The following is a 15,189-nucleotide window of genomic DNA, read 5'->3' as shown; positions in this document are numbered from 1 at the left end:
GATTATTTTTGAAGAACTAAAAAAAATTTACTTCAAACAGCTGATATATTAGTGGAGGTAAAAATCATGTTGGCCAGTGTTATTAGAGGAAATGGACAGATGATGACCTTTTTTATTTATTATTATTTTTTTTTCGGCTGATTCTATATAAACTTGGTTCTATGCCACTAATAATAGTAATTTAAGATATATCTAGATGTGACATCACAGTACAATTTTAATTTCTAGATCATGTGAAGTCAGGAGGATTTCAAAGTTGCACTATAATAGTGTCATGTGTTTATCGTTAAATGCACTTCAGAATTCACCTAATATTTGGAAGATTCTGAGCAGGATGATGGTAGGGAAGTGAGATTATTCATTTGCTAGCTGAAATGCCCATAGCTTTAAACTTACTAAGAATGATAATGACAACCTCTAAGGGAAAGTCTTGTCTGACAAATTTGATAGGATATTATGATGTGGTTACAAAGGAACTGGATGCAAAAAATAATTTTGGTATCATATATTTGGATTTCGGGAAAGCTTTTGACACTGTTGTGCATGGAAGACTATTGTACAAATTGGAGCAGAATGGTATTAAGGGTAAGTTGCTACAATGGATAAAAGGATGGTTAAGTGGGAGAAGACAGAGGGCAGTAATCAATGGGCGCTGCTCTTCGTGGACTAATGTTATTAGTGGAGTCCCACAGGGTTCGGTGTTAGGTCCATTGTTGTTTAGTATATTTATCAGTGATATTGATGAAGGTATATCAGGCTTAATGTCAAAGTTTGCAGATGATACAAAGGTTGGCAGGGTTGTTAATGACAGTAATGGCAGTGTGCTACTGCAACAGGATCTAGATAATTTGGGCAGATGGGCTAAGAAGTGGCAACTGAAGTTTAACCTTGACAAATGCAAAGTACTGCATATGGGTAAAGTAACCCCAGAGAAATGTACCAACTGTGTGGTACTACACTTAAGGTGGTAGAAAATGAAAAAGACCTGGGAGTAATTGTGCAGGCAGATATGAAGTTTTCTGAGCAATGCAGACAGGCTGCCAGGGCAGGTCATGGGGTTTTGTCAATGATATATAGGAATTTTGCTATCAGGGAAAAGGAGGTGATTATCCCTCTGTATAAGGCAATGGTCAGGCCACGCCTTGAATACTGCGTACAGGTCTGGAGGCCTCATTTTAGGAAGGATGTAGATTTACTTGAGAGTGTACAGAGAAGGGCAACAAGATTGGTGAGGGAATGAAGGGATCCTCTTAACAAGAGAGGCTTAAGTTCTGCAAGAGAAGGCTTAAGTTCTGCAAATTGCAGTGGCTGGAGACTAGGCACCTGCACCGTGATCTGATTGAGGTATATAAGGCCTTGAATCGGTCGAGCATGCTGTATTCTGATGGGATCCTTCCACTTGTTCAGATTACGAACCTAAGGGGGCATAAATTCAAATTAAGAAAAGACAGATGTAGAATAATGTGCGGAAATTTGCCTTTAGCCAGCGGGTGGTTAATTGCTGGAACAAACTTCCATCTGTCGTTGTGGAAGTTGATAGGTTAAATAAATTTAAGGAGGAACTGGACAGGCATTTGGAGGCAATGGTGTGTTTTTTTTTTTTTTTTTTTTTTTTGGCTGATGCTGCATAAGCTCATACACTTGCTTTCTTGCATCACATGCCACTACTACTACCTAAACCTTGGGATACACAAGATGCATCTCAAAGTAAATTCAAGGTTGACCAATAATTGTGACACCCTAGGATGACCACTATCCACTCATAACAAGGTGATGCTATAGGGAAATAACAGTCAAGCATTTCTCTCTTTTGCTCTCTCAGCAGTTATAGGAATGACAGTTTCAAGGCAAACTGAACACAGGAGGCATCATGGAAGGGCACTCTGTACACAGTAGATTGTGGTGAAGTCCCCTCATCCCATTCCACAGCAGGGCCTACCTGGCTTGATTCGGACATAACCTCTGGAGCCAAGAGCAGTGCCAGCTATTCATCGATTTTCATTTGGAGTAAGTTTAAAGGCCATTTTATTACATAATGGAAATATGAATCCTTCAGTACCTGTAACTCAATTGGTTAGAATGCAGAAACTTATGAGTGTATCTAGTGCTGGATTTAATCATTCTGGCTCCCTTCATATTACATTGTTCTGCAACCTTAGGATCCTTGGAGTAACTTTTTCATTGCACCTCAGTTAATCTGGTGGATTTACTGAACATTGCTGTTTATTCTGCTTGTGGGATAGCATCACACAGTGTTGCTATGTGCTCTCAAGAATTGGTCAGTGCAAGAAGAGTTAGTCCCATGGAAAAGTAATGTTATATATGTGCCACTAGTGGATCCTCAGTATGTCTTCCTTCATTGCATATAAGGCTCAGCATAGTAATAAATTTAACAGTCTTTGGACAAATAAAGGGATAGTTTTAGCTATTTAAAGGAATTCATAAAATTTGATGCAAAACTAAAAGAAGGAATCATTGTTGCACTGCAAATTCGAAAATTCGTGTGACAGCAGTTTTGAATGAAAATTAAACCCCATTCAGTTAGCTGCATAGTAGTCTTTTTAAATCTTTAATTCACAGGTTATTTAAATAATAAAGAAAGAAGAAGACTGTGAACAACTGGTAGAAGAACTGTTGTTTAACTATAAAAGTTTAGGTTACCAGATGTCTCTTAAAATACATTTTTAACATTTGTATATTGAATGTTTTTTCCACCTCTCTAATGATTTGGGTGATGGACAAAGCAAAAGATTCCACTATGATATAAGCATAATAGAATAACACTATCAAGGAAAGTGGGATCCAGCCATGAAGGATGACCATTATTGGTTTTTGCAAAGAAAAGGTGAAATTATATTCAAAAGAAAAAAATAATTTTATTTTATTGAATTTTTAGCCACTCTTTTATCTATTTATTTTTTGGCTTAATATATCTGTACAATGTAAGAATATGAAACCTTATTAACAAATAAATGTTTATTCTCTTAATTAACAAGTACAGTTTGAAATATTTACTTAAAAAAGAATAAACATTATATATATTTGAAATCCTCAATTTAACGGACTTCAGAAATAATGGACACCATCTTCCAAACCAGGTTTTTTTGTCTGTACAGGACCCAGCAACATAACTACCTGATGGTATTCACTATCAGCTAAAATATTTTCACAATAAAGAAGATTTAACTTGCAGTTATTGACATGGCTGGTCTTGCTTTCATTTATCAATACAGTGTCAAATAATCAGAAAAACTAAAATACTGTATGAAGCTTTTTTGTTCTCTTCTGTGACCAAAGTAGTAATCTGTTGAAATACCATACCTAAATCATTTTTGCAATTCTTGATGGTAAGTATAACTATAAACAAACCAAAATTTATATACTGTGAGAAAGGGTCCTGTTTAGAGTGAAATTTGTGGACATGATGAAAAATTTTTCTTGTGAACTTGGATTACAATGCTGTTATTCATTCAGTATTGCCACCAAGTGTGGTGTAAAGTTTCCACAACAGTACTATTCTGTAGTTCTGTCAGGTGCTGTAGTTTGAAATTTTACATCTCCATCTTTCTTTTTTCATAATGGCATTTAAGACTGGGTAAATTTTCTATTTGGCTCTTTCAGAATGATTTGTAAAGTTTGCGTAAATTTCATTAAAATAGGACCATTAAAAATCTGACAATTATTGTTTCTCTTTTCATGCATAGGCTATATATACTATATACTATTGCTGTGTGCTGATTGCAGGGGCACCTCCGTAGCCAGGTGGGCAGGAGCAGCAGTGCGTAGCACATGCTTCTTGATTAGACCGGGGTTCGAGCCCGTGAGCCACCAAATATGGAGGATGCAGAAAGGTCAGGGAATGACCACCGCATATTCCCTGAGCAATATGGCCTTAATAATAAATAACTGATTGCAGGAATGATTGGGCCATGTGACAGATGCATAGAATTGAAGTGCCCTCAGTTCAGGCATAAATTTTTTTTTTTTTTTTTTTTTAAATATGAATTAATACTATTTGCACTTGAAATGTAATGCACTGTGCACATTAACTAACTTGTTTTAATGTATTTGTATGGTGCCTTTTCATAACATGCCAGCAAGTTAGGCAGCTATATGTATTTCTTTCAAGTTTGGCAGACAAGCAGATTTAACAAACAGGCCTTTCCTTCATATAGTCTGTTAAATTAAGGTTTTGCTGTATTTCCAACTGCATAAAAAATATATGTGCATGTGTGTTGTATATTTAAAAATAAAAAAAAAAAAAAAGACAACACACACACACTACAACTTTTTGTACTTGTCATTTGTGTGATCAGCATAGTAGTTTTAGTCAACAGTTACTTATTTTTTTATATATGTTACTAAAAAAAAGTTAAAATTAATTTGTGTTTATATTAGCATCTTTAGTTTATCAAGCTTAAACTTGATAAAATGGTTATTCACACCTCTTAGCATTAATTGTGCTGTATTACTAACCTTTGATTAAAAACATTAGGTTACTTACTCCAAATTTAGAGGCATGAGGGAAGCTGTATGAGGGAAAGTGTAAATATTTATTTCATACATTTTTGCATAATCTAACTCATCATAACATTAAGGTCCATAGAAGTGTTTGCAATGGTGTTGTACCAAGGGCGTCAAGAGCTATCTTTCTGGATCCCCTTTTCTTGTCTAACTTTTATCTGCTGAGACCTGGATGCTTCCATGTGAGAGATTCAGACCTTGAGAACCCCATTCCCCCCACTCCTTGATTCTACAATAGGAACACTACCTGGTCATTTAAGTATATTGGTTGGGGTACTTGTGCAAGCACTTCCTTAGATTCTAGATCTAATATTATGATAATTAATATTAGATATTTATAGACTTAAGACATTTATAAGACAAAGAAATAAGCATGAAACAGATAATATAAATATTGAGATGAAATAGATAGAATGGAAGAAGGATAAATGTGTTTTCCCAGTTAGAGATATACTGTTATCATTAGTTTTAAGGCTGATGCTACATAAGCATTAATTTCCTTATATCATTTTGCCATGTGCATTTCATTTTTCCTTTCATTTTGTCAATTTATATGAATTGTTTAATTACATTTAAGACAATAAGGAACAATCTAGATAGGAATATTTCCTTCATTCTGTTTCCACATTGTTTGTAGGATAGCCCTTGGCACAGTAACCTGCTTTATTTTCTTCCAAAGGTTGCTCTGCAAGTTTATGCTGAAGTAAGTCTTATCAGAGACTGCCCTAAATTTATTTGCTATGCTTCACATGTAGCACTTAAAATGTTATTGGCAGTTAAAAAGAGATTTTTTTTGTATTACATAGTTGAATGTGTGTATATGTATATATGCATACATACATTATTTTTTTTATATATTTTTTTTTCTAAAGAAAAAGTTAACTGATAATGTAATTTAATATATTTTTGCTTGAAGTGTAGTTTTTCACTTATGGACAGTGAAAATGCTGCATTTTACACTGAAGATAGTTTTATATCTTTTTTGTTGGACCACAACTATTTTGACCTGTGCCTTTCGTGACTTTTTTTTTTCTCCCTATTAATTATTTCTTCTACTTTTCATTAATCTAATGTATGGGATTGGAATGTGGCGAAGGGGAGAATCAATTAGGAAGGAAGAATAAGAGAGAGAGAGAGAGAGATGAAGAAACTTATTTTATGAAGGTCCCAAACATGAAAGGTATTTTAACTGTGTATAGGTTGAAGGTTAAGAAGACAGGAGTTACTTGTTGATATTAGACTTGAATTTCTGTAATTGTAATTTTGAGAAAATACATGTGAAGAAAGGTTGTTTCAGAAAACGGAAATTGAAAGGGTAAATGAGGAAGAAGAAAAGTTGGTCTGTGAGTTTGAGGTTGGACAGTAAATGGATGTTGGCTGTTTGTGGCATGTGTTGACCATGGAAATATTTATATAAAAGGCATGCAGCAGAAACAATCTCTATGAGACAGAGTGGAAGGACTTTGCAAGAGATGGGTCATTAATTAACCTGATTGCCCTCTTTTGAATGGAATCTAGCAGCCTGAGAGAGGTCTGGTGTGCGCCACCCCATTGGGAACAAACCTCCTTGGTAGGGTTGATTTCAGATTTGTACAGAGTTAAGTAGTTGTTTAGAAGAAAGGTGATGCAGAGAGCAAAAAACAAAACCCTTTTTTTTTTTTTTTTTTTTTTTTAGATACAGAGGAAGCAATATTTGTGATTTGCTTATGCCAAAAGAGATTTACAAACCAGGGTAATCCCTAATAGAGATATGTGATCCTATGATCAATAATGCTTGATCACATTTTTATGAATAATGTGATCAAGCATAATTATTTTTTTTAGCATTAATAGAAGCATACAATGCAAGAAAGCAAGCTTATGCAGCATCAGCCAAAAGGAAAAAAAAAACCCCGCTCCCATTTCACCCCTCCCTTCATTCCAAATACCTCTCCAGCTCAGCCTTAAATTTATTTAGGCTCTCAACTTCCACAACAAAAGATGGAAGTCTGTTCTACCAATCAACTACCTGCTGGCTAAAGCAAACTTCCGCACATCTATCCTACAACTGTCTTTCAGCAATTTGAATTTATGCCCTCTCAGGTGATTATTCTGAGCAAGAGGAAGAATTCCCTGTAGAATCAGTCTCTCCTGTTAACAAGCACAGACCAGGCTGAGATAAATTCTGCCCCCACATCTCTCCAGGGCTGAATTGATCGACAAGGCTCTCATCATATATTCCCTCCTATCGTATCTGGACAGAATTGCAGACACTTTCAAATTCAACCCTAATTCACGGCTTTTTTTCAACAGTGACCTGCATTTGTTAAGTATTTCCACCAGTCTTTTACTCTTAATATCATTAGTGCCAACGTGTACAACAATATCACCTTTTGTGCCCTTAAAAGATGATATCTACTCTACAATGTCATCAACCTTTGTCCCCTGGCAGACATACCCTTGTCCTGTTCCACCTATCATAAAGAATGTTTTTGGGAAGAAATACAGAGATAAGAATGTTTGTTTTGTGAATTTGGAAAAATATTTGATAAATTAAATTGGAGGTACGGAATTGATTGTGGAGATGAAAGATTGAAAGGAACTGTATTGGGATTAATGAGTGATGGTGAGAATGAGTGTATTTAATATGGAGAAAGTGGAAATAGGTAAGATAAGAATTTTAACTTACCCAGTATACTGAACAACACTGGGGAGAGAAAGACAATCTCTACAATAGGGTAACTTGTTTATTTCCTCTTTTACACAAAACCTTACTAAGAAAAATGTTTTGTTACACTACAACAAAGGCTATATAATACAAAACAAGTCTTGATTTAGTTTGAAAAAATTATGGATAGTGTTGTTATTGTCTGAAACTATTTCAATTACATGTGTCGAAATGGTACCTCTACTTCTTTTACTCAAGTCTTGATTTTTTTTTTTTTCAAAATAAGTGGTCAAATTCCGTTCCATTGAGTTGGGAATATTATGTATATGGGCATGCAATGCCCATCTTGTTGATAATAGTATGTGCACATGGTATAATTATGCATTGAGCGCACGCGTGTGCATGCACACACACATGGTTTTAATTTACCCAAGGTTTCAAATACCCTGTAAAAAAAAAAAAAATACAGTGATGTAAGTTGAGAGATTTGAAGGACCATTCTGTACGATCCTGCTGAGCAGTCCATTTTCCTGCAAAGGCAGAATTCAACCAGCCTTACATTTTCTGCAAAATGTATTGGAGCTCTGTCATGCTGAAACATCATCTGCAAATGTTCACTCAAAGGCAGTTCATTGTTTATAACTTTTCTTGCAGCATTGCAAGGTATATGTCCATGTTGATGAAATGGTTGAAAAACATAATTTGGTACCATTGCACTACAAATAAAGAGCATTTTTCTTATAAGAAATTATTATTTGTCATGTGCAGTGCAGCATAGCACTATACTGCCCTGACAACTGTGTCGGTTATTGCCTTCTCATCCTTAAGCAGATGGCAAAGTACCTGATAATCCAGTGCTGTTTAAATATGAGAAAAATTTGCTTTGTAATTTCATAATCACAATAGCTTGCCTTTCTTTCAACAAAGAAATTTAATTTTGTTATAAGAATATTGATGATGTTAATTCTGAGTTATTTAAAAGAATTGTCAGTGTTCTGATGTTTTTGATTGTAAATAATTCTTAATTTGCCAAAGGCATAAAAAAATAAAATTCTCTAGTACCACCATCTTGACAGCATCCTGTGGCTGTTATAATATCTATATATATATTTTTTTATTTATTAAGAAAGCAGTCCTAGCCAGCCTTTCTGGCAACCCCACTATCTATTGCAATACTGTACAGGTAATTTCTACTATAACATACACAGTGTGCCAATTAAATAACGAGACTGATGCTACTACAAAAAAAAAAAAAAAGAATAATGCTAACAGCAAAGTAAGGTTATATATTTCCAAAGTAATCACCTCCGATGTGTACGCACTGTTTACATCTTTTATACAAGTTTTGAAAACACTTCTGGAACTCCTGGTACTGTTTTCAGCTGGTCGGTCAGTGCAGCCTGGATGTTCTCTATCGTCCCATATCATGTTCCTTTCATGGCTGTTTTCATTTTGGGGAACAAAAAAGTAATCTGCCTGAGCCAAATCCATTGAATATGGGGGGGGGGGTGTTCGATGACTGGAATCTTTTTTTTTTTTTTTTTTTTTTTTGCCAAAAATTGCTTGATGTTGATGGCAGAATGTGCTCGTGCATTGTCATGCAAAAACAACCAATTTTTGGAGTTTAATGTTTTGCATCTCACCCGACGAATTCGATCCCACAACGTCTTCAACACACTCCTCATAGAACTTTTTCATGACTGTTGTCTCTTGAGGCACAAATTCTCAATGGATAATGCCTTTGATATTGAAGGAGAAAGTTAATCAGCATGGTTTTCACTCGCGATTTTTCTAACCAAACTTTTCTGATGGGGAGAGGATGGCAAACACCATTCTGAACTCTGACGTTTTGTCTCTGGATCATATTGAAATACCAAACTCTCATCACCGGTAACGATTCTACTCAAAAATGTTGGGTCCTTGTCAATATATGCTATCAAATCGATTCAACACTACTACCAGGGTTCGAGCCCATGACCACCAAATATGGAGGATGTAGAAAGGTCAGGGAATGACCACCACATGTCCCCAGAGCAGTATGGCCTTAGTTGCTAATGCTCCTAAAAACCAAATAACAACAACAACACTCTACTCTCTTTTCTTATTGCTAGAAACTCAATGAATGTAGTACAAAATGAGAACAAATTTTTCTCTTACCCAGATCTTTTAGAATTTCTCGTACAGATTCGTTATTGCTACCGATCATCTCAGCAAGCAACCTCGTTGAAATTGATCTGTCTTCAGTGCTGACTGGGCTAGCCGGGTGGGTAAAGTGCCTGCCTGCCTGGCAACCCAAAGGTCGCGGGTTCGAATCTCTCCTCAGGCTTGGGTCAGAAAATGCAAAAAACTTTGGGAGGTGCATTATGGCCACAGAAGCCAATGTGCCAACAACTAACAAAAAAAAAAAAAAAAAAAATCTTCAATCACAATTTTTCTGACCTTTGTGACATCTCCGGTGTTCGAACAGAGATTGGTCATCCAGGTCAGGAATCATCCCCTAACGACTCGCATCCTTTACGAAAATGAGAAAAACATTCAAACACTCTTGATTGAGACAAACATTCATCAGCATAAACTTTTTTTAAATCGTCAGAAGTTTCCATAGCACTTTTTCTCAATTTACAATAAAATTTGATGACTGCTCTTTGCTCCATTTTCAATTTTCTGACAACATGCACAAAACTACTATTACTCTTTCCATCATAAATCATGAACTACTGACTGGACAAGTTTCAACTTGCACTCGTTGGAAAGGACACAACTCTAGCGGATCTAATCGTGTACTGTTTTGGCCTCTTATGTTAATACTAAATGCAGAGCTCATGCAGTCTCATTATTTAATTGCCACACTGTGTATACTATCACTAGTTGGTTATCATTCCTGGCACGTGCAGATGACCAGTGTACTGATAGACAATTGATGCTGTACATCAATTGTCTATCATTATGCTGGCAGATGAACTGATTGCATCATACACCACATCAATATAATACCCCCCCAATTTGAAGGATATGTCAGTTCATTAGTTCATATATAAATGAAACAGCTATTTTGCACTAAAGCTGATCATGATTCTGCTGGTCTTGATTAGAGGATGTCTTTTTCACAAAGAAATATTTAACCGTTTCACCTCACCGCAGGAAGTCGATTTTACGTTCACTACATAAAATCGCAATCAGGATAAGTCAAGAACTTTGTAACCACTTCAACATATTGCATTACATAGCAATGTTGAACCATAATCAACAATAGCACTGCTCAGGAAGTGGAATGCAATCCATATACAAGTCCATGTAGTAATAGAATGAACAGGAGATGTAGCATCCTTTCATTAACTACTAAGGGATATGCAACTCAGTTGCAGACCAGTCCAAACCAACACCTTCAATATGCAAAGCAGCAATTTGCTATTCAGCCATCGCAATCACAAGTGGCAGCATCACTATGGTGGTCTAATCCTCCCTCAAGAACCCAGTCATCCAGAAACTACAGGTGTGTTTCAGTGGTGATGGACCACCTGATTTCCAACATTCACTGATATGAACAAGCAAAATCTAAACCGATTCCAAAACTCAATAGAAAATTTAATAGATAAAATTCCTTGAAGTAATAGGCAAAATTCTGTCATTCTGAAACTTTGATATTAGTTGAATGAATTTTAAATGAATGAAATTTTAAAAAGTTTGGTTTTTAACTTTTTTTTTCTTTCTTTTCCCAAAGCACTAGATTTCTGTACATCATATGGTTGGTTTCTACTCTTTGGAGCAGTAGCATTTACGTTACTTTGGGCACAGTTGGAACCACTACGAAAGAAATGGAGAGAAAAACGTCGTCAGAAAGAAGATGCAGAGTATTATAAAAGTATGTGTTCCTCGACTAAAGATTTTATCAATTTAAAATTGTTTACTTAAATGGTCACTGCCACTATATTTGCGTTTAGTTCTTCTTACATTATTAATTAGTAAAAAATTTTTTTTTTTTTTTTAATGCCAAGAGATGACATTGGTGACACATGCTGTTTTCTGATATGTTCTTTGGAACCACTGCAGAAAAATCTTATTTAAAATCTCATTAAAAATATTTTAATGGTAAATAGATAATTATATATCTTATTTATCACTATAAATATATATAGATAAATTTATTTACTTAAAGATTAAAAACTGGTTTTTTTTTTGGTTTTTTTTTTTTTTTTTTTTTTTTTGAGTAAAACACTAAATAATTTTTCACCACTACAATCATCACCATTTTTTTTCTGATTTTGTATTGATTTTTCATAAGTGCTGAGTTTAAATTAGGGCAGAAAACTTAAAACAATAGTAGAGTTGTGTTTGTCTCTTTCTCCTGCCTCCTGAATATACAAATAAATATACAATTTTCCTTATATTTAGCATTAGCATTAGTAGAGGCATATGATGCAAGAAAGCAAGCTTATTCAGCATCAGCCAAAAAAAAAAAAAAAAACACACCACTCCCATTTCACCCCTCCGTTCGCTCGAAATACCTGTCCAATTGAGCCTTAAATTTGTTTAGGCTATCAACTTCAACAACAAGTAGTGGAAGTCTGTTCCACCAACCAACCACCCGCTGGCCAAAGGCAAATTTCCGCACATCTATCCGACATCCGTCCTTCCTCAATTTGAATTTATGCCCTCTGAGCTGATTATTCTGAGCAAGATGAAGAATCCCATTGGCATTAAGCATGCTGAAACCATTCAAAGCCTTATACACCTCTATCAGATCACCTCGCCGGTGCCTAGTCTCCAGACTCTGTAATTTGCAAAACTTAAGCCTTTCTTCGTAAGAGCAACCCTTTTTTCCATTCACTAATCTTGTTGCCCTTCTCTGTACCCGTTCCAGCAGCTCTACATTCTTCTTGAAATGAGGCCTCCAGACCTGTATACAGTACTCAAGATGTGGCCTAACCATTGCCTTATACAAGGGAATAATCACCTCCTTATCCCTGCTAGAAAAATTCCTGTATATCATTGACAAGACACCATCAGCTACTCTTGCAGCTCGTCTGCACTACTCAGAGAACTTCATATCTGCCTGCACAATTACCCCCAGGTCCTTTTCATTCTCCACCACTGTCAGTGTAGTACCGCAGAGTTGATACGTTGCTCTGGGGTTACTGTTTCTCATATGTAGTACTTTACATTTGTCAATGTTAAACTTCATTTGCCACCTCTCAGCCCATCTGTTCAACCTTTCCAGATCCTGTTGCAGCAGCATAGCGTCAGTGGTGTCCTTAACAACCCTGCCAACCTTTGTATCATCTGCAAACTTGGACATTTAAACTTGATATCCCATCATCAATATCATTCATAAACACCGAAAACAACAACGGACCCAACACTGAACCCTGAGGAACTCCACTAATAACATTAGTCCACGTTGAGCAGTGTCCATTGATTACCACTCTCTGTCTTCTGCCACTCAACCATCCCCTTATCCATAGCAGCAATTTGCCTCCAATGCCACACTGCTCCAATTTGTGCAGCAGTCTTCCATGTGCAACAGTATCAAAAGCCTTTCTAAGATCCAAATATATAATATCAAAGTTATTCCCTGCATCCAGTTCTTTTGTGACTACATCATAGTATCCAATCAAATTGGTCAGGCAAGACCTGCCCTTAACAAAACCATGCTGCGTCTGAGCTATAACTGAATTCTTGTCTAGATGATCCTGCAGTGCTTCTTTAACCAGTGCCTCCATTAATTTACCTGGAACAGAAGTTAAACTAACAGGTCTATAATTACTTGTGTCAGCCTTTGATCCTCCTTTGTGAATTGGGGTTACATTTGCACATCTCCAGTCTATGGGGGTTGGCCGACCGGGCTAGCCGAGTGGGTAAAGTACCTGCCCGGCAACCCAAAGGTCGCGGGTTCGATTCCTGCCTCGGGCTTGGATCAAAGTACTGCAAAAACCTTGGGAGGTGCAATATGGCCACAGAAGCCGATGCGCCAACAACTACCAAATCAAAAAAAAAAAAGAAAAAAAAAAAAAAGTCTATGGGTACCTCCCCTGAGTCCAAACAAGCTCTCATAATTATGGCTAGGGGTTTGCTTACTTCCTTTGCTGCCTCCTTTAATATAACTGGATAGATCTCATCCACACCAGGTGCCTTTTTTATGTTTATCCTCAACAATCTCTCCTCCACTTTCCTCTCAGTTATTACAAAATCATCCAGCTCACTGCCAATGTTTACTTTACCTACATCATTCTCCTTCCTGAATAACTCCTCATGCATGAATGTAGATGCAAAATACTGGTTTAGATTGTTAGCCACCTGAGCAGGATCCTCAACTGTTGAACCATCAATATCCAGTGGACCAATCTGATTCATCCCTTTCCTTCTTGAGTTTAAATAGGTAAAGAACTCTTTTCTGTTTTTCTTTGCATCCTTTGCCAAGGATTTTTCGTAGTCTGCCTTTGCCTGCCTAATCTCCTTTGTGACTTGGTTTCAGACGAACTTATATCTATCATAGGCTTCCATATCACCCATTAATTTGTATGTATCCCATGCATTTTTCTTCTCTGCCACATGTCTCATTAGTTCATCTGACAACCATTTAGGCCTAAACCTTGAACAATATTTCTTAGTTGGTATGTAAAGCCTGGTAGCCTCCAAGATTAGTTCCTTGAATGCTTCCCATTTTGAGTTTGCTGTTGGTAACATCATCAGTTGGTCCCACTGTATAGAATTTAAATACTGTCTCAGACCATCATAGTCGTCTTTACGAAAACAAAAACCCTTCCCTTTACCTCTGATGGTAGTTACCTCCTTGAGTAAATCCCACTTCAACACACTGTGATCACTGCCACCTAGTGGTTCAATTATCTGCAGATTCTTAATGCATGAAGAATCACTACTGATAATCAGATCAAGAGTATTGCTCCATCTTGTTGCCTCCCGAACATGCTGATGTAGAAAACAATCATCCAATAAATCCACAAAAGCCTTGCTAGTGTGCGAGTGACCAACCCACAAATTCCAGTCAATATCTGGGAAATTAAAATCCCCCATTATAAGACTCTCTGATTTACTGGCCCACTCTATTTCCCCGTACAGTTTCTTATTATACTCATCAGAGTCATTAGGCCTATAGCACACTCCTACTCTCAATTTTCATCTCCCAATGCTTATGTCACACCAAACTGACTCGACACTGCACTGTCCAGCAATGTCGACTGGCTTCACTTCCTTGGACTTTATGTGTTTCTTAACTAATAGCATAACCCCTCCTCCCTCCTGTCCTGTCTATCCTTTCTATACACATTGTATTCCCCAAATTCCAGTTCTGCATTCCTTATATCTGTGTGACACCACGTCTCTGATATCCCAACAATATCTGCCTTTGATGTTTTGAGCAATACCTCAAATTCATCAAATTTATTTACCAAACTCCTAGCATTGGTGTACACGCAGGTATACATGCACCTGTTTCTATTCTTGGCTACCCTAACACAACCCATGTGTTTACTTGTACCGCATTGACTCCCAGCAGTCTCTGAAATATCCTGCATCTTGTTTTTCAGGCTTCTGCTCATTTCAATAGAAGCAGTGCAAGAATCACTTCCACCTCTGCCAGTGGCTACTGTTAATCTGTTAGTCCTTGTATCCCCCCCAACTAGCAGTTTTCCAACCCACCTAACTCTGCCTCGACAGCATCAGCAAAAATTCTTGCACCCATTCTATTTAAGTGTATCCCATTCCTGTAGAAGCAATCTCTCCTGTTAACAAGTACAGTCCAGGCTGAAAAAAATTCTACCCCTTGAGCCTTGCACAATCCCTCCAGGGCCGAATTGATTTACTTTATTAATTGGAAAGTAAATAGGAAATTTGCTTTCAGATGGCAAAAATTCATTACTTTTTGCTGTATATAAAGACTGAAATGGTTATAGTTGAGTAATAAATTGTTTCATAGTGAATTATATGATTAGGCACTTGGCATTATAGCACAGTTTTCTTTAGCCTAAAGAATTGGTTATGCCTATTTATCACATACATTT

General features: G+C 36.6%; 1 protein-coding gene across 1 annotated transcript in view; it reads left to right on the top strand.

The window, feature by feature from the left end:
• The window catches only part of LOC150076130 (selenoprotein S-like), a 56,529-nt gene that overhangs the window by 5,036 nt on the left and 36,304 nt on the right, over positions 1–15,189 (top strand). The window contains exon 2 of the mRNA XM_090388205.1: positions 10,893–11,033. Coding sequence (XP_090244331.1) covers positions 10,893–11,033 — 141 coding nt within the window. The remainder of the gene's footprint in view (positions 1–10,892; positions 11,034–15,189) is intronic.

Source organism: Mastigoproctus giganteus, chromosome 13 (assembly GCF_048544385.1).
Source record: "Mastigoproctus giganteus isolate SK-2022 chromosome 13, ASM4854438v1, whole genome shotgun sequence".
Lineage (NCBI taxonomy): Eukaryota > Metazoa > Arthropoda > Arachnida > Uropygi > Thelyphonidae > Mastigoproctus > Mastigoproctus giganteus.
The sequence above is the reverse complement of the archived record's forward strand: the minus strand, read 5'-3'. Positions and strand labels throughout refer to the sequence as shown.